We start from the raw sequence: 25,279 nt of genomic DNA on the forward strand, positions 1-25,279 counted from the left end.
CTTAAATTTTCAGCTATGTGCAAGTAACAGTTCTTTGAACCTGCTTACCTATTGCAAAGATATCAATGTAAAAAGAAAATGTAAGAAGTTAAAAAGCGTAATACAAAACAAAAACAAACAAAAAACCACCACTCACAATAAATATATGTAGAAAGAACTTCAAAAAGCACTGACGGGAAGACAACTGCACTTTATAACTTCTTTGATATTTCTATCCAACTTACAAGACAGAATATAAGTAGCCAAAGTTGGGAAATTCAATTTGTAACTCCATTTTCACTTGATTTGGTGCAGAGCTTTTACATCAGCTGGTTAAAAAAGAAGCACAGGTCTCCACATTCCTGACCTACAGCCTAACCAGCTGAAAATAAACTTACTTTATCAGATACTTTTTCAGAGATTTCATACTTTCATAAAACATTTCACCTCTTCAGCATTACTTCTACTACAACTACTACTACTACTACTACTAAAAATAAAAATTAAAAAATCACATAGTGAATTGAATACTTCAACTGTAAAGAATACAATATAATAATACAGGTCTCTAAAAGCTGAAACAATTTCAGTTATCAGTCCTTAGGAGAAGTTGCAAATAATGAAAGGTTCTTAGGCTATTCAGGTCATACCTTCACATCTGGGGAGAGGGTGATTCCAGTTACGGCTAATACCATGAAGACAAGTCAGAGCAGAATTTCCAATCAATGTGTAGCCAGGAAAACACTCAAATGAAATAGTTTGTCCCACAGTAAAATCTGTCCCAATAACAAAACCGTTCCGGAATGGTCGAGGGTCAGGACAGCTTTGCAGTTGATATGCTGAAATAAATGAAAAATAATGTGTGGAAAGCAAATGAAATATTAATTGTGCTCACTTTAGACTTTCAAACAAGAAAGAAAGACAAAAAAAAAGCTTGAAAGCTTTTCATTAGAATAAAATTAAAAAATCGTGGACATTCAATATATCTTAAATTCCATCAGAGTGACAATTAAAATCATTGATTTTAAACCAACATAAGCACAGTAAAACATCCCCATAGCAATTCTGGAAATATGCATAAAAATTTATTTACAATTCCTGACCTCAGATGGAAAATATACAACAAAATTTTAAATGATCTCCTGTTCTTTAAACATTGAGAATATAAACAACAACAGAAACCAGCAACCTACTGTACAGGTTTTTGGAATGAAGCTCCTGTGAAGGAAAAAATGAGATGAGTCACTTTATCTTTTGATTTTACTAAGTATGGGAGTAATGTGCTAGAAGAGAGTAGGAAAACAAATAGACTTTGTGTCTTCACCACTTAGATCTCCAAAAACAGGCCACTGACAAAAAAACATGCTTTCAAAGTGTACCTTTAAGTACACCATATTTAAAATTGATCTAATTTGCTGAAAATGAAAATAAAGAAGGTGGCAGAAGAATCTTTGAACTAGAAGTATGGGAAAAGCTAACAGGTATAGAAGACAGATGTGAGGCTGCAGTGGGTTTACATGGCAAGGTTTTGGTAGCAGGAGCTGCAGGGGTGACTTCTGTGAGAAGAATCCAGAAGGTGCCCCATGTTATATAAGGGCCAGTTTCAGCCGGCTCCAAAAGGGACCCGCTGCTGCCCAGAGCCAAGCTAATAAGTGACATTGCTTGTGCCTCTGGGAAAGCAGATTTAAGAAAAGCAAAAAAAGTACAACTGATGCACAGCAACAGGTGGCAGAGTGAGGAGTGACAAACAGCCTTGTAGAAACCAAGATCAGTGTAGCAGGAGGGCAGGAGGTGCTCCAGGCATGCAGCAGCAGTTCCCCTGCAGCTGCTGGAGAGGTCCCTGGTGGAGCAGGCTGTCCCCCTGCAGCCCATGGGTCCCACATGGAGCAGATCTCCACGCTGCAGCCCATGAAGGAGCCCCCAGTGGAGCAGGTGGATCTGACTTGAAGGAGGCTGCAGCCAGTAGAGAACCCCCACCAGAGCAGACTCCGGGCTGGGGTTGTAGCCTGTGGAGAGGAGTCCACACAGGAGCAGGTGACCTGGCAGGAGCTGCTGCCTGTGAGGTACCCATGCTGGAGCTGTTGCTCCTGACAGATGGAACCAATGTTACAGACCCATACTGGAGCAGTTCTTAAAGAGCTGTTGCCTGTGGGAAGCCCCCTCAGGATCAGTTCGGGAAGGATGGCATCCCATGGGAGGGACCCCATGTTGGAGCAGGAGCAGAGAGTGACTGTGAAGGAGCGGCAGAGACAAAGCATCAGGGACTGACCACAGCTCCCATTCCCCATTCCCCTGTACCGCTCAGGCGGTAGGAGGTACTAAGCTTGGTTAAGCCATAGAACTATCACCCGTTTCTGGTCTTTCACATAGGAAGAACTTAGGCTGCAACAAGGAGACTCAGAAACATCAAAAGGAACTTTATGTCCCTTGGAAAAGATGTTGAAGGGATCAGGAACACAAGTAGTGGTATCCTCAATCCTCTCGGTCAAAGACTGAGACCTGTGGAGGAGGCAGCGTACAGATGAGGTGAATGATCACCATAGCTGGTGCCATGATCAGTGTTTTGGGTTCCATGTTTTCAGGTGCACTTTTGAAAGACCAGGCATAGCTGACATGGGGCAAGAGTGTTTTGGGCAGCAAGCTGGCTGGACTCATTAGAAGGGCTTTAAACTAAATTTGGTGAGGGAAGGGGATGCACCTGTAAGTGACTCAAAAGAATTCCTGAATGCCAGTACTTTAAACAGCAGGGAAACAGCTGTGAATCATCCCATATGAATTAGGAAGGATTCATCTAAAAAGATGGCGCAGCCCATAGCCCAACTGAAGTGCCTCTACACCAATGCACACAGCATGGGAAACAAGCAGAAGGAGTTGTAAGCCACAGTGCATTTAGAAAACCATGATGTAATTGCTATCACAGAATCATGGTGGTATGAATTACAAAGCTGGAACATTGGAATGGAGGGCTACAAGAAGCATCATGCTCACAGGCTCTCATCCTCCTGGGGGATTTCAACCACCTGGATGTCTGCTGGGAAAGCTATGTGGAAAGCTATGTGGAAGGCACTGAAGACAACTTCCTCGTCCAGGTATTAGACAAACCAAACAGAGAAGTGTTACTGGACCTGGTGGTCACCAAAGCAGATGAACTCATGGAGAAGAGGAGGCTCCAGGGAGACTTCATTAAGGAATTTCCATACTTAAAGGGGTCTTATAAAAAGATGCAGAAGGACTCTTTATTAGGCTAGTTAATGATAGGGCAAGAGGGAATGGTCTTAAACTAAAAAAGGAAGATTTAGACTAGACGTTAGGAGGAAATTCTTCATTGTATGGGTAGTGAGGCACCGGCACAGGTTGCCCAGAGAAGTTGTGGATGCCTCATCCCTGGAGGTGTTCAAGACCAGGCTGGATGGAGCCTTGGCCAACCTGATCTAGGGGGTGGCATCCCTGCCTATGGCAGGGGGTTGGAACTGCATAATCTTTAAAGTCCCTTTCAATGTGACCCATTCTATGATTCTTTTCACAAAGTGTAAAAACATATCAGGTCAAATGTAAATAGAAAATAAAGAGAAAGAAAAAAAAAAAAAAAAGGCAACATATTTGAAAAAATGTCTTCCAGAAGATAGCTGAGAATAATACATATATATATATTTAACAACATCACAAGCAGGAAAACAGCTGGAGAACTAGTGGGCTCGATACAATAGGCTTTTTTTGTTTATACGTTCTTATATTAAAGGAAGAGAAAAGATCAATCTGTCTGTAATTTTTCTGGGTTTTCTTAGAAGAATTTAAAGTCTCTGTAATGAATTATGAACATCAACAATTTTCAAGATTTGAAAATAAGCCTCTTCCGCAAATCTTACTGATCTTTTCCAAGATTTGAAACATTGACTTCTTTTTATAGAACTGCGAAAATATATGCTATGTAAAATCTTTGAAATCAGAATGTTTCATGTTGCATATGTTTGATATAAACAATTTTCTCTTGTGTGGTTAAGAACTGAGAGGAACTTTATTGGAATTCTTTGCTCACAAATAACAGCATCTCCAAAATGATTACTGTTACTAGCAGTAACAGTACATACATTTAATATTACTGTCCTTCTTAGTGGTAGATTCTAGAGTTCCCTTATGGCTACAAATTATATCGTATTACATATACAAGTGAAGAAAATCATACCAAGCAGTTTAGGTCATAAACTGATTTTTGCTTTAAAAGCTAATACTTTTTCCAGTAGCTCAATTCCAGAATGTTACATATAGTTCAAGTCAATTTGGGTTTGTTTTTCTTGAAAGAGAAATAAGGGAATGCTATAAAGGAAAATCTCTTGAAATCACCCTTTAAAATTGTTCACATCATGAATAGTTTAAAATAAACATTTGACATTTTTTTTTTCTGTGAACAGTGGTGATCTGATTTCTTTTAAAATGCATATGCAATTATGAACTTTTGGTCTTCACCAGCTCAGCATGACCTATTTGGGTACAAGAGAACAAGAACCTTCCAGGGAAATTACCAACTAGGAAACAAAATGGAATTGGAGATTTCTAGGTTAGTGTACTCTAAACCAGCCTATATGGATCAAGTGCTCTAAAACAATATTTAGAACTTTCCCTTCTCAAACCCAAGACATATCGTTGAGATTCCCATATGATTATAGATTGAACAATAGAGATGCTTATTTTATAAGCCCATGCAATGTAAATTAATATGCCAACCAAATTCAAACATAAAAAAGTATCTTTCTGCCTACATTTTAACTCCTTTTTTTTTTTTTTTTTTAGAGGGAACATGCTTTCCTTTTATTTTAATTGTAATTCTCTGGATTGATCACAATGTGTAATGAGTTTGAAACAGAAAAAAAACTCTTTTATTTCATATTTATCTTTTAGGAATGGCAAGACAAGAAATAATCTTCAACAACCATCTTGTTTTCATATAAGAATATTAAACTCTCACCTTGATACACAATATGAAATCCTTGCTTGTTCTGTGAATAATCACTGTGAAAGTATAAGGTAGTTTCATGAGTTGTGCTGAACAAAGAAGATGGTAGCTGAGGGCCACTTAGTCTCCCAATAACAGTGCTAGTTTCTGTAGATCCACTCCTAACTTCTAAGTAATCGTGTATCGTCTCGGTTGAGAAATTCACAAATTGCAGATGGACACCTGAAAAACATTGTCAGCAAATAAAAAACATTGATATCAATACCAGGGGGAGAGGGGGAGGCAATAAAGTATGTAAATTTTACACTGATAATATCAGAAAATACTACAATCAGTGGAAATGCATGATATGCTCACAGGTTCTCGGTGTGAAACAGTCTCTTCTCATACATTACTAATCCTGAAATGTTAACAAGGCAGTACAAACCTTATCTAAGTCATTGAACTGTAAGTTATTTATAATTGTATGCTATTTTGGGGATGTTCAGGTATTTATAAATGAAAAACACCTGAAAGAACACAGTCATTGGTCACAGCCAACATGGAATTAAGAGGGGAAAGTCCTGTTTAACTACCTTAATTTCCTTTTATGACAAGGAAATACCTGGTTAACCAAGGGAAGCCACGGGAAGCCAGTTGATGTGATATTTTTGGATTTCAGCAAACATTTTGATACTCTTTCTCATAGTGTTCTTACGGACAAAATATCCAGCGTACCATCAGATTTTGACAGCGTTCCAAAACCCTATACACTTCCTTTCCTACACAGAGAATTCAATTCGTATCCAAAATTTGTGCTAAGTTTAAATTGCCATTGCTTAATAACTGCTAACTCATGCTACCTTACTCTCTCTCTCTCTTTTTTTTTTTTTTTAAACTCACTTTGATATAAAACCAGCTCTAAGATTGTTAGGTCTAAGACTGTCAGCATAGAGTCATTGGTTTAGATTACAATATTGGTTAACATGAAGGGGAAAAGCTTATGATCCATGACTTCTAACTTTGAAGAGCTCTCATTAGAAACATTTCAACAAATGAAATCCTATAGAAGGTTCCTATGATGATGTTTTTGAAGTTTTACTTTTACTACTCAGAAGAGTTAGATGAATGTGCCTCCACAGAGCTCTAACTACAGCATCACTGAAAACAGGTTTAACCATCACTTTTCTGAATATAATTTGCTTTCATTTTTACAATGAAATGTAACTTGACTTAAATTTAAAATTTAGTTTTATTCAACTCCTATTTAACATATAGAAATGGTGAAAACGTCAAGCCCATTTCAATCTTTGCACTTTCAATTTTCTTCTAGTAAAGGGAGCTTTTAGTTTTCCTGTGCATGAACTGGAAAACAGTGAGTGTTAAATAAATAATAAAATAAATACAGTGACTGAAATGCAATGTAGAAAAACTGTTTTTAGTGGAGCTAAACTGATTTATTTCAGCTAAGGCAAAACTTGAATAGTTAATTTTCCTTCCTAATGGAGGTGAAATTAAATAGTATGTCAACAATGTAGTCTAAATGGGAGTTTGAAGAGTCAAATTGGAATTGTTGGATGTGGGGTGTGAAATGGAAGTATTAATCTGGAGAATGCAAGCAAACAAAAAGGATTGAAGGAAGGAGTGAAGATTGGAAAAGAAGTTAGACAGCAGTAAAGTAAGGCAAGAGGTAGAAGGGAATATATCTGGGATAAAAAGACAGCAAGTTTCATATCTATTTGAATGTACCAGCTTACGGGATTTGAAATGGAATCAATCAATATTCCAGAATTTTATTATTTCTTCTTTATTACAGAAAATGTCTTTGAAAATCTCTGGAAAACAATCCTATTCCCTTATAGCTCATGAATAGCTTTCTCTGTTGCTTTGATTTAGCATGATAAACCTACTATTGCTATTATTTATTTATTTTAAAATTTTATTTTATTTTAAATAATTCAACAAGCAGAGCTTTTAATGGGACCTGAAGATTCTAGACAACATTATGACTCATAAAGAAACACTAGAAAATATAAGGTCAAGCTCTCAAGTCAGGTAATGGCAGAATTAATGTGCCAATGCTATTTGAATAAAATGCTAATACAAAAAATCAATGATTCACTTCAATCTTATGACTTTTGAACAAAATGCACACAAAGTAGTAGGGTTGTAGTAGGGTTGTAGGCTTTTGACACTGTCTCCCATAATATTCTCATAGACAAACTCATGAAGTGTGACCTAGATGATCTGACAATGAGGTGGACTGATAATTGGATGGATGGCAGAGCTCAGAGGGTAGTGCTCAGTGGTGTGGAGTCTAGTTGGAGGCTGGTAGCTAGCGCTGTTCCCCAGGTGCTGGGTCCCATCTTCTTCAACTTATTCATCAATGACCTGGAAAATGGAACAGAGTGCACCCTCAGCAAGTTTTCTAGTGACACAAAGCTCAGAGCAGTGGCTGACACCCCAGAGAGCCGTGCTGCCATTTGGAGGGACCTCAGCAGGCTGGAGGGTTGGGTCATGAGGAACCTCATGAAGTTCAACAAGGGCGAGTGGAAGGTCATGCACCTCAACAGGAATAACCCCAAGCACTAGTACAGGCTAGGGGGTGAGCTGCTGGATAGCAGCTCTGCAGAGAGAGACCTGGGAGTCCTGGCGAACATTGGGCTGACCATGAGCCAGCAATGTGCCCTTGTGACCAGGAAGGCCAACAGTATCTGGGGCTGCATTCAGAAGTGTTGCCAGCAGGTCCAAGGGAGGTGATCCTCCCCGTCTACTCAGTTCTGGTGAGGGCACACCTGGAGTATTGTGTCTGGTTCTGAGCTCCCTAGTACAAGAGGGACGTAGAACTACTGGAGCGAGTCCAGAGGAGGGATGCTAAGATGATTAGAGGACTGGAGCACCTGTTGTACGAGGACAGGCTGAGAGAGCTGAGTCTGTTTAGCCTGGAAAAGAGAAGACTGAGGGGAGACCTCATTAATAAATATCAGGAGGAAGGTGTCAAGAGGATGGAGCCAGTCTCTTTTCACTTGTGCCCAGCGAGAGGACGAGAGCCAACAGGCACAAACTGAAGCACAGGAAGTTCCATCTGAACCTGAGGGGGCGCTTCTTCACTCTGAGGGCGACAGAGCAGTGGATCAGGTTGCCCAGAGAGGTTGTGGAGTCTCCTTCTCTGGAGATATTCAAAACCTGCCTGGATGGCATCCTGCAGAATGTGCTCTAGGTGATCCTGCTCGGCAGGGGGTGGACTAGATGATCTCCAGAGTTCCCTTCCGACCTCGGCCATTCTGTGATTCTGTGATATAGGATCCATGTAAAGGTGTTCAGTGAGTTAGCCAATGTAATTGAAATGATGGTATTCTCCATGCAAAATCATGGTGAATGAGAGAAGTCAATGGTGACCATAAAAAGGCTAAAGATGCATATATATTTAAGACACAAAAACAGACCTAGGCAATGGGAACTGCAGGTTTGCTGCAACCCACACGAAGATTATGGAACTTGTCTAATTGGAAGCAATTTCCAAACACATAAAGGATAAAAATGCACACAGAACCAGTCAACCTGGATTTAAAAAGAGAAAATTACACTTTTTGAGTACTGATTCCTTCAGAGTACTGATTTCTTTCTGTGATTAATTTACTTGCTATACTGACAAAGGGAGAAAAGTGGATATAATATACTTTCATTCTTCTATGGTTTTTGATTTTGTCTTCTATAGCATTCTCATCGGCAAGCAGAAGATATATCAGCTTGATGAATGGGCAGAACGTGGGTTACAATTAACTGAACTTTGAGGCTCTACTATATATCCAGTTGGTAGCTAGTAACAATCACATTGTTCTATGTGTTGATATGGGAGCTTATACTATGAAATATTGTCACAAGAGACCTAGATAAGGGGAATGCATCCACAACAAATTTGTGGAGGATACTAAACAAGGGAATGTAGTTGCTAAAGCATATAACAGAGCTTCTGCATTGCTTTTTTATTTGTTTGCTTTTACCCTAAAAAATGTAAAATAAAATAAAATAAAATGAAATAAAATAAAATAGAATAAAACAAAACAAAACAAAACAAAACAAAACAAAACAAAATAAAACACACTTGAAGATTGTGTCAAAAGGTTTGCATAAGAAGTGCAAATTTCTGCATCTGTGATCTATGGTGGAACAGCTTTATCTGTTTGTGCAGGCAGGGAACTGACTGGGAGAGCAGCAGCTTTGCTGAGAAGGTTCTGCTACTCATAGAAGACTTGATCCAACATTACCAATGATTGCACTTTAAGTGGGAGGTCTCTAGTGGTCACTTCCAATAACATTTTCTATGCTGCTGCAATATTCAGTCTGGACATGCAAAAAACGATTAATGATAAAATAATGAAGTCAAATGTAGCGTTTACCCCTTCTTAACTGATATTTTTGTTGGGTTTATGGCCTCACAAAGAGAAATCAACCCTTTTTAGTTAGAAAATTGTGCTTTATTCTTATTAAGCAATTTTATCTTAATCATAAAATTGCAGTATATTTTAAATGAAAAGCAAATACATTTTTGCTTATTTTATTCTAAATCTTCCTTTTCAGGGTCTGATTGCTTGTTTATATGAATCCAAAATCCTTTCTTACTGGGATAAATATTCAGAATATTTTAAAATGTCATTTTTTTGAATCCATAAAACAAAACAAAACAATTTTTATCCATGAAAGGACACATACCAAAACCAATCGGCAGCTTTATTGTCCATGTGCAATCCAAACTGCTAGGATAGTTACCAGGAAATCCAGGGCTAAGGATCACCCCACTGAAGTCTGACATGGCACCACCACATTGTGCTGCAAAAAACAAAAAACAAAAGAGACATTTCTCAGAAGAGTAGAATGAGCTAACAATTATTCCAGAATATTGAGAATATTGAATTTCAAGGTAAATAATATAATAACGTCAAAGTTTATATTAAAAAAATAAATAAACATCCCTTTATCATTAAATATATGTAACAAAGTAATTTACAAGTGGGTACCTTAAAAATATTTTTCTACTCTGGATTGGCTAGGTTTAAATTTAATCAACAAATGCACCTGAAAAGATGATAGCTGTTCACTCTGCACTGTCTGTGTGAACCACATTTGTGAACATGCAAGTGGCACACATCAGCTCATAGCCACATGAACACAATTCTGCTTTGGTTTGTGTGCATCTGAGTAAGAGAAAAAATGTATTTTAAAAATATTCTGTATTCTTTTTTCTTTTTTTTTTTTTTTTCTCAAGAGACCTTTCAAAAACTGTATTTACACCCTACTGTTCTACAAATGAGATAAAATTAATACTTCAGAAATGATAATACGTTAAATATTTCTAGAAATTCAACTAAACTCATTTTAGGGCTTAATTTTATATTTCTTCATTACATCAGTAAGTACTGTATCTTACAATTCAATGTAAGTTTTTTTTCAGAGATTAATTATGTTAAATACAATTATTTTTAAGTAACAGCTTTGTCCAATTAACAGTTGCTGCATCCTTTGAAACACAGTTAGAAATTATTATTTGCAAAAAGGAAAAATAATAGAAAAAAAATCATCATTAAAGAGAATTGATCTTTTTCTTCAGGATTTTCCATACACTAGCACAACTCTTGTATCAGGCTTTCTAGATATATGTTAATATTAAAAAATGAAAACTGAAGACTAACTTCCCCAAAATTATTATTAATACCTGAATCTTTGTGAATATTAATGATTAATATATGAATCTTGGTGATTATAACATCTTAACTGTGGGGACCCAATATCTTGTAGGAATTACCTCAAAGGATTAAGAACAGGATTATGTGGGAGAAGTCAAGAGGATAAATAATCTGTTCTGAAGAAAAGCAAATATAAATTTTTAAGGCGATCTGCAGGATCTTGCTATCTATATGCTAGTCATTACAAATACCGATAACTTTTATTATTAGGGAACCCAAACAAAAGGCCATTTCTATTCAGTGAAAAAGAATTCAAGAACAGTTTTGCATTACTCATATTTATTCATCATCTAAACAGAACATATTTTAATTCATTTCAGATATTTCATTTAGGCTTCTGACAGGCTCCCAGTGTTTCTTCCAATAGTATTAATATAGTCATCTGTATAGCTTAATTTGAAAGATAATACATCTTGTTAAATAGGGCAGACATGCCTTATGTTGAATTCATCAGAGATGATAATGTAATGCTATTTTTATTTTAGTATTTTCTGTAGTACTCATCTCTACTGTGGAAATGATTCATAAATAAATTAAGTATGTGTGTAAGGGTCTCTGGAGGTCTCATCATTAATACAGAAGATTCTGACTGGAACATATGCCATTCTTTCTTCTTCTGACTGTACATTTCAAAAAATCTTTGCTATAATATGTGCAGTATACTTTGAAAATCTTCAGATTAATCCGATCTTTTCACTTTTAATTCAGTTCTTTCACTTCTCCCTTTTACTTCCCCTACACATATCTCTTATTTCTGAGTTCTCTGGATTTCTCATTCTGGCTTGTTTAAGAAAGTTTATGTATGATGGACATACCTAAACATATTGGAATCGGGTAATTCCATCTTCTTACTGGTCCAGGCATACAGGTGATATGTGAATGTCCCTAAAATGGCACAACATTTGCTAACTTATATAATAAAAAATATACAATATATGATACATCATTAGTATCCCAACAACAATATTTAAATAATTTAAAAAGTATATAAAAATAAGGTATAAAATACAGATTGTATACTCTGTGAATTGTATCATACCTTCTGAGAAGACTGTAACTATGTGACAGCCTAAAAAATGTTTATTTCTTTAATATTATTTCTAATGGTCTCCAGACAAATTTCAGAATACCAGCTCAGTATAAACCAAGTGTCTACAAACTAAAGGTCTCATTGAAGTGATGTTTACATAGAATTTATTTGCATCATTTGTGAAACATGGAAAAAGATAACCACCTATATACATACTAGCTTTATATAGCTATATGCTATAGCATACCACCTATATACTACTAGCTTTACATCTAAAATTCATAATACCTATTTTAAATTGAGTCTTTATGCTCAACATTGAAATAGCTTAAGTAGTGAAAAGCTGAGATATTTAAAGAAACTCTTTACAACAGATTAGGTATTATGATTTCCAGGTAATCTGTTACTGGTTAGTTCCAAGATCCACCAGAGTGGAACAGAAAATGAAAATGAAAATTCTTAAGAGAAAACTGTACTTGGGATATCTTGCAAAACCACATAGTGTACATATTAAGATGACCTAGTAGAAAAAAATCAGTAGCTTTTTATCCTGTTTGTTCAACCTTCATATGAAAAGAAAAGTTGCTTTTCATTGTCTGTAGCATTTGATGGAACCAAGTATCTGTAAAGCATCCATGGTAATTGTAAATTATTTATTTATTAATGTGCAAACCATTCATTTTCTGTCCTAGAAGAAAAATAAATACGCTGCCTTCACTGGCACATGTAGGCATATCTACCCCTTGCTATAAATAAATAAATAAATAGATAAATAAATAAATAATATTTAAGAGGCAAAGTCATGCTGCATGTGCTAGAAAAACATTATGGAGGGAAGAGTTTTTTTTGTGTGTATTTTCGTGGTTTACATTCCAGAGTTCTTTGTATTTCCTTTATTTCAGGCAGGTATTGCCTTTTTATTTGCCAAAATAGGGACATGTTATGAATAGGTAATGATTGTTTTTTCTCTTATGCTCTCAAACAACTAGATAAAGTGGAGACTATTGACTTCAGAGTCACACAGGAGAAAACAAACAAACAAAACCCCCCAAACCAGTAATTGAAAACAGTAACCTATCAATGGAAACCTTAGTACTTTCAGGAAGCGTCTCAAGTGGAAACAATACTCAGTAACATAGCCATGTAAAAGGAACCATATGAAATTGGAAACTTGGCTCACCTGAAGGGAGTAACCCTGGTCACACTGGAAAGATACCACATCTCCAACCATATATCTGTCTCCAATTTTGATCCCATTGCTTGGGGTCTGTGGTTCAGGACAAGAGTCCAAACCGATAGCTGTGAAAAATTGAGAAGTTCAGACATTCCAAGTAATACAGAATCCGATCCTAAATTCACACCATTTCTGTGTACACTGTATGTAGGCACACTGTACCAATGTTTTAGGAAGCTCTTGTGTATCAGCACTTTGTGGACAAACAAGTAGCATAATATTCTGAGAAAAAAAAATAAAAAGAAAGAAAGAAAGAAAGAAAAAAAAAAAAAGGAAAAAAGTTATAAAGGGAGGAAAACTTCCTTTCAAAAGCAAAGGAAAGGGAAAGAAATAAGCAGGGTGACAACAAACATTTCACAACAATCTGCAGTCTCAATGCAAAGTCTCCCCTGTATTTCCTTTGTTCAGAAGAAATGGTTCATATCAACTCATTCCTACTCACAGTCTCACCACAGCCTACCTAATTGCAATTGGGAGCACATGCACTTTAATTTCCAAGCCTCTGTTCTGGGGAATGCTAGCCAATACTACAACAGGTACAAAATACAGGAAAAATAGCGGAAACCATAAATCTGTATTTATTTGCATTGTTTCTCTATAGGTCTGATGATATTTTTCCATCTATTTTTCACACATGCACAGAATAAAATATTTGTGTAATAATCACCTCAAATTTTCCCTAATCTGTTATTTTTAACACAGTATCTTTAGTGTTATAACAGAAATATATCAAATTCCTGACTGCAATAAACACCATGCATTGTATGTGTGCTTTTTCATGGTTGTCAAAAAAGAGAAAATAATAAATTTTTCATTGCAGCTTCCCAGTGAGATAAGAATATGTCTAACATGAAGTGTAAGCAGTTCTGTTACTCTCTTTGCCTAGTACCCTCCCTAGTACTCCACCCTAGTTAATTGTGAAGCCAGGACTGATAAGCAACTAAACATCAGTACATAGGGCAATAGGGAAATATTGTGAAATTCAGTAATGGCAGCACTTCACTATATTATCATCTTCTACATACTTGAAAACTTGGTAATGTAACTGATCTCTTCCTGTAAGAATTGAGTTAAATAAAAATTACTATTTAAAGAATCTTTTACAAGTATTTATAATGTATGAATGGTGCAATCTAACACAAATTCTAAGAAATGTATAAAGTAAATACATAAATATTCTCTATAACATATAGAGTGCAGTGAAGCTTGACTTTTCCCTTTAAAACCTGTTTATACAATACATGCCTCAGATGATCAGGCCTCCCTTCTGATCACATCTGGACCCTGTGATGTGGCTAATTGACAGGGACACAATTAAGGTCTAAGAGGAAAGGGACTGCACAATCTGCTTACTAAACAAATTGGCAAAGATTTGAATTCTGGAATATTACTGACCAGAAAACAATGGCCTCACAATCGTCTAAATAGCAATTCCAAACAAGAACTCTTGGAGCCCTCCAGGGATCACAGTGGGCTGCACCCTTGATCTTTGCTTGTGTTAGGACACCTCCCAGGGTACCCCTGAGAAGTGTATTTCAGGGCTCAGTCCTCAAGGAACAAGCTCAGACAAATGCCGACAAGGACACAGGAAGAGTAATTTGCACCAGGGGGTATTTTGTAAGCATGTAACTGGATTTAGAATAGAATCATTGAAGTTGGAAAAGACCTTTAAGATTCTCTGGTCCAACCATCACCCTACTACAAATGTCACCCACTAAACCATGTCCCTAAGCACCACATCCAATCTTTCCTTAAACACCTCCAGGGACGGTGATGCCACCACTTCCCTGGGCAATCCATTCCAATGCCTGACTGCCCAGGACCCTGCAATAAGTCTCAGATGAACCTTGCCATTCACAAATCTTTAACTAAGTCACTGTTTATATTGTAGCAAATTTCTTTAGATCATTGTGTTAATTTACTAATACTTAGATACTGATTAGGTGTCATTAAAATCATATTATCTTACTTTGTTATCTGCTATAGAGTTATACAATAAATCCTTAACTGCTGCTACATTAGAGTTGTGTTAATCTAATTCCGTGACAGAGGGTCAGAGATGATTAGAACAATTAAGAAGAATGGGTCTTCAAATCAGTGAATTTTGCTCTGATCAATGCATTTATTCTGAAATCTCAGTTTCTTTATTCAGAGATGAAAGCTATATACCAGCTATATACCAGATGAAAGCTATATACCAGTAAATTACGTATTTCAATTATTTGAACATATATGAATACACAGATGCATTTTATTTTTCACTGGATTCAGTCTCATGCTAGTTTGTTTTCATAACTTTTTACATGTTTTTTTCCTTCTAAAGTTGTGATAAGTTGAGACAGTACCTGTATTTCAAGAATATAGAAGGATAATGCTAACCTATAATAAATGTTTAGATATGGAGAAGCTATCATATGGCACTTTTGCAAGGCTATGTACTCTGACTGGCTAATTAGACAACCAGAGCATGAGATTTGTATACTGTAAAAATGACAAAAAATAACCATGAAACAATTATGCAGATTGGACACCATACCCAATATGAGCAGAGGGAATTGCACAGCTGGGGAAAAATAAAATTGTAACAAAATGTTAGTGACTGTCAGAATTCCTGTCAGTCAGGTAAAGGCAATCTCATTCAGATGGAACGTATGTTTATAATTACAGCCTTTTATGCTGGTGAAGTATTCAGCAATAATTTTTTTAAAATGAAAAAAAAAGAAAAAAAAGAAAAAAAAATCTGCTGTTCTCTTATGTACTTACAGGCCATTATGTAATGCATATATTATTGCATTGGGCATAATATGCAGATTTTGGTAACAGTGGGAGCTGCAGGGGCCATTGTAAAGAGAGGTCAAGGGCTGCCCTGTGCTGGACAAAACTCTTTCCAGCTGGTTCCAAATGCAGGGCGCAGCTGAGCCCACCACAGGAGTTTGTGGGCCATGCATTTATTCCTGGCTGTTGTATGTTCTGAAAAGATTTTGAAAGAGCAAAAAACGAAGGTGAAAACAAGACATATCAAACTTCCCAATCCATGCAATACAGATTTAAGGCCTGATCTTGCTACCTTGTAATTAGATGTAATTCTAACAAATACAGAAGTAACAGTATGTATCTCATTATGTTCAATAGGACTGAATGGAGTCAAGTCCAGTTGGAGGCCAGTCACTAGTGGAGTTCCCCAGGGCTCGGTGCTGGGGCTGGTCCTCTTTAATATCTTCATTGATGATCTGGATGAGGGCATCGAGTGCACCCTCAGTAAGTTTGCAGATGACACCAAGCTATGCGCCTGTGTCGATCTGCTCGAGGGTAGGAAGGCTCTGCAGGAGGATCTGGATAGGCTGCACCGATGGGCTGAGGTCAACTGCATGAAGTTCAACAAGGCCAAGTGCCGGGTCCTGCACCTGGGGCGCAATAACCCCAAGCAGAGCTACAGGCTGGGAGATGAGTGTTTGGAGAGCTGCCAGGCAGAGAAGGACCTGGGAGTGATGGTGGATAGTCAGCTGAATATGAGCCAGCAGTGTGCTCAGGTGGCCAAGAAGGCCAACGGCATCCTGGCTTGCATAAGAAACAGTGTGGCCAGCAGGGCTAGGGAGGTGATCGTCCCCCTGTACTCAGCTCTGGTGAGGCTGCACCTCGAGTACTGTGTTCAGTTTTGGGCCCCTCGCTACAAGAAGGACATCGAGGTGCTTGAGCGGGTGCAGAGAAGGGCGACGAAGCTGGTGAGGGGCCTGGAGAACAAGTCCTATGAGGAGCGGCTGAGGGAGCTGGGCTTGTTCAGCCTGGAGAAAAGGAGGCTCAGGGGCGACCTTGTTGCTCTTTACAGATACCTTTAAGGAGGCTGTAGCGAGGTGGGGGTTGGTCTGTTCTCCCACGTGCCTGGTGACAGGACGAGGGGGAATGGGCTTAAGTTGAGCCAGGGGAGTTTTAGGTTGGATGTTAGGAAGAACTTCTTTACCGAAAGGGTTGTTAGACATTGGAACAGGCTGCCTAGGGAAGTGGTGGAGTCACCATCCCTGGAAGTCTTCAAAAGACGTTTAGATGTAGAGCTTAGGGATATGGTTTAGTGGGGACTGTTAGCGTTAGGTCAGAGGTTGAACTCGATGATCTTGAGGTCTCTTCCAACCTAGAAATTCTGTGATTCTGTGATTCTGTGAATATTCCTCTTTCATATCGTTTCAGTACACTTGATGTCTAGAACCAGAAAGCGGTCTTAATTAGTAGAACATATCTGCATTACCTGTATACTCAAGATGAAATCCAGCAGCTGAAACACTGATATCAGACTGAAAGTTTAGGTACAGATTATTTGATGTGCTGTTTAGAAGTGGAGGTATGGTTGTTCCTGAAAAGAGAAATCAAAATATTATTGAAATGCACAGAAACTGAAGTAAGTACATATGTAAAATGGGTGTGGGTACAAAAAGACAGAGAGAAAGAGAAAGAGAAAGAGAAAGAGAAAGAGAAAGAGAAAGAGAAAGAGGCAAAGATCATTGAATCAATTCTTACATATTTTGTCTTAGAATCATAAAAATCATAAAATAGTTTGGGTTGCAAGGGATCCTTAAAGATTATCTAGACGCCCCATGCCCCCCCCCCCCCCCAAAACTCTGCCATGGACAGGGACATCTTTCATTAGATCAGGTTGCTCAAAATCCTGCCAGCATACATGCTTGTCAAATATCTGCCCCTATTAAAACTTTTATTACATTTTCAGTGCAAGACAGTATTGGAGACAAGAACTGTGGACATTCAGGGAAACAGGGTCTAAGGTCATATCACACACTTTTATCAACAAAAGTAGAAATACTCACTAGGGTTTTCATAAAAGCAAGAGCAAATCCTGAAACTGGAATAACTTCAAGCATTAAAATCAAATATATAAAACAACACCAAAGATATTAATAAGGCTTTTCTTAGAAATGTAATTGATTACTTATTTGTTTCAGCATAAGCCTGTAACAGGAATCTTAGAATGGAAAGGCAACAAACTCATTATTAGTAATCTCATGTCATACACAAGAAGTAGAATAAAAGAAAATAAGGAAAACAAACAAACAGATCTCATTTATCTAAAATAGGGGTAAAGAATGCATTCTTTAGTAATGTAGTATTTCATGAGGCACCTACTGTAGAGGTCTGTATTTCTGTCCCCTGCTATAAGAGTGGGCAAATCATGAGATTAATAGAAGCCAGCATTCATGAAGTTCATGCCTATAGTTTAGGAGTCTCTGAATATTATTTCATTCCTAAAATTTACAATTTTTCAAATTTGTGAAAATGACTGATTACTAACAGATGATGACAGAAGATGACTTACAGAAGTCTTACAGAAGACAACTGATTACTAAAATAAAAAAAATATATATTACCTGTTGTTAATCATGGGAGAAATAAACACAGAAAGGGGGAAAAAAAAAAAAAAAGAACTAGAAAAAGATGTGTGTTTAAAATCTATGTTGACTCTGTGAAATATATCTTATAAAATATTCTCAGTCACCTGAATAACTTCCGAGCCTTGGAGCATTGTTGTCAGCACCATCATAAAAGTCTAAGGAATCCCAGTTGTGTTCTGTAGCAAAACTCACCACTTGAACCTATGAAGAAAAATGTGAGGTAAAGAATATAAACTTAATCCCCTCTGCATTAATGTAAAAATACTGTAAATTGTAGAACAGAACAGAAAGAAACAGAACAGAAAGGAATAGAACAGTTCAGCTGGAAGGTCATCAAGTCCAACTTCCTGACCACTTCAGGAACTCTGTTGCTTTCAATCATGAAAAGTTGTTTTTTGCTGTCATTGCCAAAGTCAATGGGAAATCAACATTAAGCAAATAAAATTGCATTCTAACAATTTTGTTTGGATTTAATTGCCAATTCAGACTTACAAATTATGTGACCCTTAGTGACAACCATATATTACCTCTGACAAGAGCTACACAGCCATGAAAATCATGTATGCACAGAACACTATTCCAATACCCAGATTATTTGGAGGACATTGAGGGGAAGACAAAATAGAATATTGCCAATTACTGCAGTTTCTTTGTGATTCTTTCTAGCTTATCCAGCATTAATGACAGTTCTGCAATGTCAGCTGTACATGTATGTTCAATTCTACCACCAGGTAAGAGCAGCCTCCTGTGTTTGGTTATTTTCATCAGTAACATCTCCTGGGGAGGAGAAGTTACAAGCATGCTGCAAGCAAAAGGCAGAACATTCACTTCATTCCTTCCAGAGGTGACAACATCATTTGTCTCCTTAGGAGATGCAAAAATGGAAGCAAATAGACTGCAAGAGAGAGCATAAATATGTTCTCATGAAGTGAAAACACTCACTGCAAAGTAGAGAACTGCTAGGTTCCTATTCCTGTTTTGGAGGTAATAGGGCAAGGATATTTTTCTTTTATTTTTAGAGATCTAACTGTTTAATGAAACACATTTAAAGAGTGACAGAAGCAGGGATGAAACCCAAACCACCCTCTAAAATGAATGTCTTAGTCACCAAATTAAAGAATTATGCTTGCTTTTGTTGTTCGTCTGTCTCACTTATTCTTCCCTTTGATTTCTCCAAAAAGCTTCAACAACAGAAATAAGCACAATTTCAGTGCAAGTAATTTCTGAAAAGATACAGAATTGGACCTAGGAAACCTGCAGATTGAATTTTGATATTTATTTATTTATTTATTTATTTAATGTGTTTTCAGGGGCAGATTGCTGCTGACTGCAGTTTTTACATTAGGCATAAAACACCTAATTTAAAATATCTATTTTAGTTTAAGTTATATTAGTGGCCCTAACCTTACCATGTAGTCAGTAAAGACAGGCAGTGAAGTAAGTCTGTACTATGTGTTTTGAATTACCTATTTGAGATGACTTTCTGCCTTAAATTATAAGAAAGTTATAGTACACTAAATTCCCATTTTAATGTATTTAAGTCTGCCTGAAGATAGTTTTTTAGTGCACACTCTTCCTTTTAACTAAATCTACTTTTAAATCTCTGTTTTTTTATTTCATATTAAATAGTGCAGCATTTACACCTGGTAACACTGCTTGAACGAATTCAGTAATGTAGTCATACAGAATCACAGAATGGCCGAGGTCGGAAGGGAACTCTGGAGATCATCTAGTCCACCCCCTGCCGAGCAGGATCACCTAGAGCACATTCTGCAGGATGCCATCCAGGCAGGTTTTGAATATCTCCAGAGAAGGAGACTCCACAACCTCTCTGGGCAACCTGATCCACTGCTCTGTCGCCCTCAGAGTGAAGAAGCGCCCCCTCAGGTTCAGATGGAACTTCCTGTGCTTCAGTTTGTGCCTGTTGGCTCTCGTCCTCTCGCTGGGCACAAGTGAAAAGAGACTGGCTCCATCCTCTTGACACCTTCCTCCTGATATTTATTAATGAGGTCTCCCCTCAGTCTTCTCTTTTCCAGGCTAAACAGACTCAGCTCTCTCAGCCTGTCCTCGTACAACAGGTGCTCCAGTCCTCTAATCATCTTAGCATCCCTCCTCTGGACTCGCTCCAGTAGTTCTACGTCCCTCTTGTACTAGGGAGCTCAGAACCAGACACAATACTCCAGGTGTGCCCTCACCAGAACTGAGTAGACGGGGAGGATCACCTCCCTTGGACCTGCTGGCAACACTTCTGAATGCAGCCCCAGATACTGTTGGCCTTCCTGGTCACAAGGGCACATTGCTGGCTCATGGTCAGCCCAATGTTCGCCAGGACTCCCAGGTCTCTCTCTGCAGAGCTGCTATCCAGCAGCTCACCCCCTAGCCTGTACTAGTGCTTGGGGTTATTCCTGTTGAGGTGCATGACCTTCCACTCGCCCTTGTTGAACTTCATGAGGTTCCTCATGACCCAACCCTCCAGCCTGCTGAGGTCCCTCCAAATGGCAGCACGGCTCTCTGGGGTGTCAGCCACTGCTCTGAGCTTTGTGTCACTAGAAAACTTGCTGAGGGTGCACTCTGTTCCATTTTCCAGGTCATTGATGAATAAGTTGAAGAAGATGGGACCCAGCACCTGGGGAACAGCGCTAGCTACCAGCCTCCAACTAGACTCCACACCACTGAGCACTACCCTCTGAGCTCTGCCATCCATCCAATTATCAGTCCACCTCATTGTCAGATCATCTAGGTCACACTTCATGAGTTTGTCTATGAGAATATTATGGGAGACAGTGTCAAAAGCCTTGCTGAAGTCAAGGTAGACCACATCCACTGCTTTCCCCTCATATACCCAGCTAATGATACACACCTAAATAGTTTAAGTTCTGTCCTACACATTTCACAGAAGAATAGGCATTCATGATATAATAATTTTTTGTTCGTTAAATCTTGGAAAATATATTTGTTACTTTGGGATAATATATATTGATCATATGAAATGTCCAGCTATTTCAAGCATTTACATAAACACAAGTGCATTGTCTACCACAGTATCTTAAATATCCACATTTGCATGCATTCACAGGTTGGAAATAATCAGTCACTCAAGTTTTAAAATGTTGCCTCAAGTAGCTGAATTTCAGAGTTATAATTATCTATATGTGTATATCATTTTTTTCCTTCTCAAGTGAAAAAAAAAAAAAGGCTGAACTGTTTCAGCCCATTTCTGATGTCATTAGTGGATATAAATGTAAGTTAAGTTCTCAGAAATATCTCAGTACAAATACTGATAGGAATTCCAATATGTACCCCATTTTACTGATCCAGTATCATCAGTTAATTGTATCAGGGACTTCAGCTTTCTCAGAGCTACTCCTGAAAATCAAACAGGATTAAAGGATAGAGACTGAATATCATGCTTCATGACTATCTTCAGTGATAGTATTAGGCAGCCAGCATGTTTTCAGCAAAGGCAAATCTTGCCTAACCAATCTGGTAGCCTTCTATGATGGAGTGACAGCATCAGTGGACAAAGGAAGGGCGATGGATACCATCTACCTGGACTTGAGCAAAGCCTTTGATATGGTCCCTCACCACACTCTTCTCTCTAAATTGGAAAGGTATAGATTTGAAGGATGGACTTTTAGGTGGATAAAGAATTGTTTGGCTGGTTGCAGCCAGAGGGTTGTGGTCAACAGTTTTATGTCTGGGTGGAGGCTGGTGACAAGTGCTGTCCCTCAGGGGTTGGTCTTGGGACTGGTGCTTTTCAACATCTTTATCAATGACATAGAAGACGGAATCGAGTGCACCCTCTTCAAGTTTGCAGATGACATTAAGTTGAGCGGTGTAGTCAATACAACAGAGAGAAGAGATGCTGTCCAGAGGGACATGGACAGGTTGGAGAAGTGGGCCCATGAGAACCTAATGAGGTTCAACAAGGCCAAGTGCAAGGTGTTGCACTTGGGCTGGGGCAATCCCAGGTATTTATATAGACTGGGAGAACTTGAGAGCAGCCCTGTGGGGAAGGACTTGGGGATCCTGATGGATGAGAAGCTGGACATGACCCAGCAGTGCGCACTTGCAGCCCAGATGGCCATCTGTGTCCTGGGCTGCATTAAAAAATGGGTGGCCAGCAGGTAGAGGGAGGTGATTGTCCCCCTCTACTCTGCTCTTGTGAGACCCCACCTAGAATACTGCGTGCAGGCCTACTAGGGCCCCCAGCACAAGAATGATATGGAGCTCTTGCAACGAGTCCAGAGGAGGGCCACTAAGATGATTAGAGGACTGGAGTACCTCCCCTGTGAGAAAAAAGGTTGATGGAACTGGTCTTGTTTAGCTTGGAGAAGAGAAGGCTCCGGGGAGACCTCATTGTGGCCTTCCAGTACTTGAAGGGAGCTTATAAACAGGAGGGGGGATGCCTGTTTATGTGTGTTGATAGTGATAGAACTAGGGGGAATAGTTTTAAACAAAGACGGGAGATTTAGGTTAGAAATTAGGAGAAAGTTTTTCACTCAGAGGGTGGTAAGGTACTGGAACAGGTTGCCCAGCTAGGTTGTGGATGTCCCATCCCTGAAGGCATTCAAGGCCAGTCTGAATGCAGCTCTGGGCAACCTGCTCTAGTGGTTGGCAACCATGCCCAGAGCAGGGGGGTTGAAACTAGATGATCTTTAAGGTCCTCTTCAACCCAGGTCATTCTATGATTCTATGTTTAAAGGTTCTACAAACCTAATTACAATCATAGGCATGTCCATGAAATTGCATTTCTGCCATTACATTTGCACAACTATAAATGAATAACTTATTCAGAGACTGACAAGTCATGATCCCAGTTCTCTCAGCCGCTCCTCGTAGACCTTGTTTTCTAGACCCTTCACCAGCTTCTCTGGACATAATCCAGGGACTCAATGTCCTTCTTGTTGTTAGGTTCCCAAAACTGAACACAGTACTCAAGGTGTGGCCTAACCAAACCAGAGTACAGGAGGACAATCACTTCCTTGGTTCTGATGACTATGCTATTCCTGATACAAGCTAGGGTGCAGCTGGCCTCCTTGTCCAGCTGGAAACACTGCTGGCTCACATTCAGCCGAGCATTAACCAATACTCCCAGATCCTTTTCGGTCACACAGCTTTCCAGACACTCTGCCCCAAGCCTGCTGTGCTGTCCGAGTTTTTTGTGACCAAAGTGCAGGACACGGTACTTGGTTTTGTTAAACTTCATCCCATTAGCCTTGGCCCATCAATCCATCCTGTTCAGGTCCCTCTGCAGGGTTTTCCTATCCTCTGGCAGATCGCCACTTCCCCCCAACTTGGTGTCATCTGCAGACTTACTGAGGGTGCATTCAATTCTTTCATCCAAATCATAAATAAAGATATTAAAGAGGATGGGCCACAACACTGACCCGTGGGGAACACCACTGGTGACTAGTCGACAGATGGATTTCACTCCATTCACCACCACTCTTTGGGCCCAGCCATCCAGACAGTTTTTAACCCAGTTTTTAAGACTGTACCTGTCTAAGCCATGGGCTTCCCCCTTCTCCAGGAGAATACTGAGGGAGACTATGTCAAAGGCCTTTGTGAAGTCTAGGTAGACTATGTCAACAGCCTTTCCCTCATCCACCAGGTGAGTTACTTGGTCATAGGAGCAGATGAGGTTGGTCAGGTAGGACCTGCCTTTTATGAACCCATGCTGGCTTGCTCTGATCTTCTGGTTGTCCTGCACATGCTGTGTGATTGCACTGAAGATGATCTGTTCTATAACCTTTCCTGGCACCAAGGTCAGGCTGACAGGCCTATAGTTTACCAAATCCTCTTTATGATCTTTCTTATAGATGGGTGTCACATTAGCAAGTCTCCAGTCATCTGGGACCTCTCCGTTTGACCAGGACCACTGATTTAGTCACCTAATGTGGTGTGTAATGATATATAAACTCTTACAGAAATCAGCAGTGAGTGCCTAACTCAGGACTGCAGTCAATGTCTAATTTAAATGCTCTGAACTATCTTCACAGTCTTTAGCTTTCATTACTGATTGCATAGAAAATATAGAGAATGCAGGATCCTAACTTAATCAAGTGTTTTAATCAAGTAGTGTTCTTCAAAATCAATTTCAAATTTGTTTTAGCTTATAAATACTATTGCTGATGGGCAGTGATGGCTCTTTGAAAATAGAACTCATAATTTTCTTAAATGTTACCATGTATGAAATTAGGTTGCATTTGTGATGTTTCTGTTTTCTGTAAACTTTTTACATTTTTATTAAATATTTTAGTTATTTCAAACAAAAACAGAATTTTCAAAATGATTATATAGCAGTAAACTATAAAATACTATATATAGTATATTCATATACTATATATACACTATATATATAGTATATATATTCTATATATAGTCTATTCATATACTATACTATAAATAGTATATATATACTATATATAGAATATAAATAGCAGTAAACTACAAAATAATATTTTATTAAATATTATAAAATAATATTTTGTTCAACATTATACTATCTTGTTCAACATCTTCATTGATGACCTTGATGAGGAAATAGAGTCTGCCCTCAGCAAGTGTGTCACTGATACAAAGTTCGGTGGAGTGGCCAACACACCAGAAGGCTGTGCTGCAATTCAGCGAGACCTGGACCAGCTGGAGAGATGGGCAGGAAGAAACCAAATGAGATTTAATAAGAGCAAGTGTAGAGTCCTGCACCTGGGAAGGAACAACCGCATGTATCAGTCCAGGCTGGGCGATGACCTGCTGGAGAGGAGCTCTAAGGAGAAGGACCTGGGGGTCCTGGTGGACGACAGGTTGACCATGAGCCAGCAGTGTGCCCTGGTGGCCAAGAAGGCCAAGGGGATCCTGGCGTGCATTAAAAGGAGTGTGGCCAGCAGGTCAAGGGAGGTGATCCTGCCCCTCTACTCTGCTCTGGTCAGGCCTCACCTGTGTCCAGTTCTGGGCTTGCCAGTA

At 38.7% G+C, this 25,279-nt stretch overlaps 1 protein-coding gene across 5 annotated transcripts in view; it reads right to left on the minus strand.

The window, feature by feature from the left end:
- CSMD3 (CUB and Sushi multiple domains 3) overlaps nucleotides 1–25,279 on the minus strand; it is a 684,493-nt gene that overhangs the window by 100,818 nt on the left and 558,396 nt on the right. For all 5 annotated transcript variants that reach the window (XM_084509891.1, XM_084509890.1, XM_084509889.1 and 2 more), the window contains 7 exons: nucleotides 18,418–18,514; nucleotides 17,158–17,262; nucleotides 12,864–12,982; nucleotides 11,469–11,538; nucleotides 9,623–9,739; nucleotides 4,943–5,152; nucleotides 630–818 (listed from right to left, as the gene is read on the minus strand). In XM_084509891.1, coding sequence (XP_084366017.1) covers nucleotides 630–818; nucleotides 4,943–5,152; nucleotides 9,623–9,739; nucleotides 11,469–11,538; nucleotides 12,864–12,982; nucleotides 17,158–17,262; nucleotides 18,418–18,514 — 907 coding nt within the window. The remainder of the gene's footprint in view (nucleotides 1–629; nucleotides 819–4,942; nucleotides 5,153–9,622; nucleotides 9,740–11,468; nucleotides 11,539–12,863; nucleotides 12,983–17,157; nucleotides 17,263–18,417; nucleotides 18,515–25,279) is intronic.

Source organism: Aythya ferina (assembly GCF_964211825.1).
Source record: "Aythya ferina genome assembly, chromosome: 2".
Taxonomy (NCBI): Eukaryota; Metazoa; Chordata; class Aves; order Anseriformes; family Anatidae; genus Aythya; species Aythya ferina.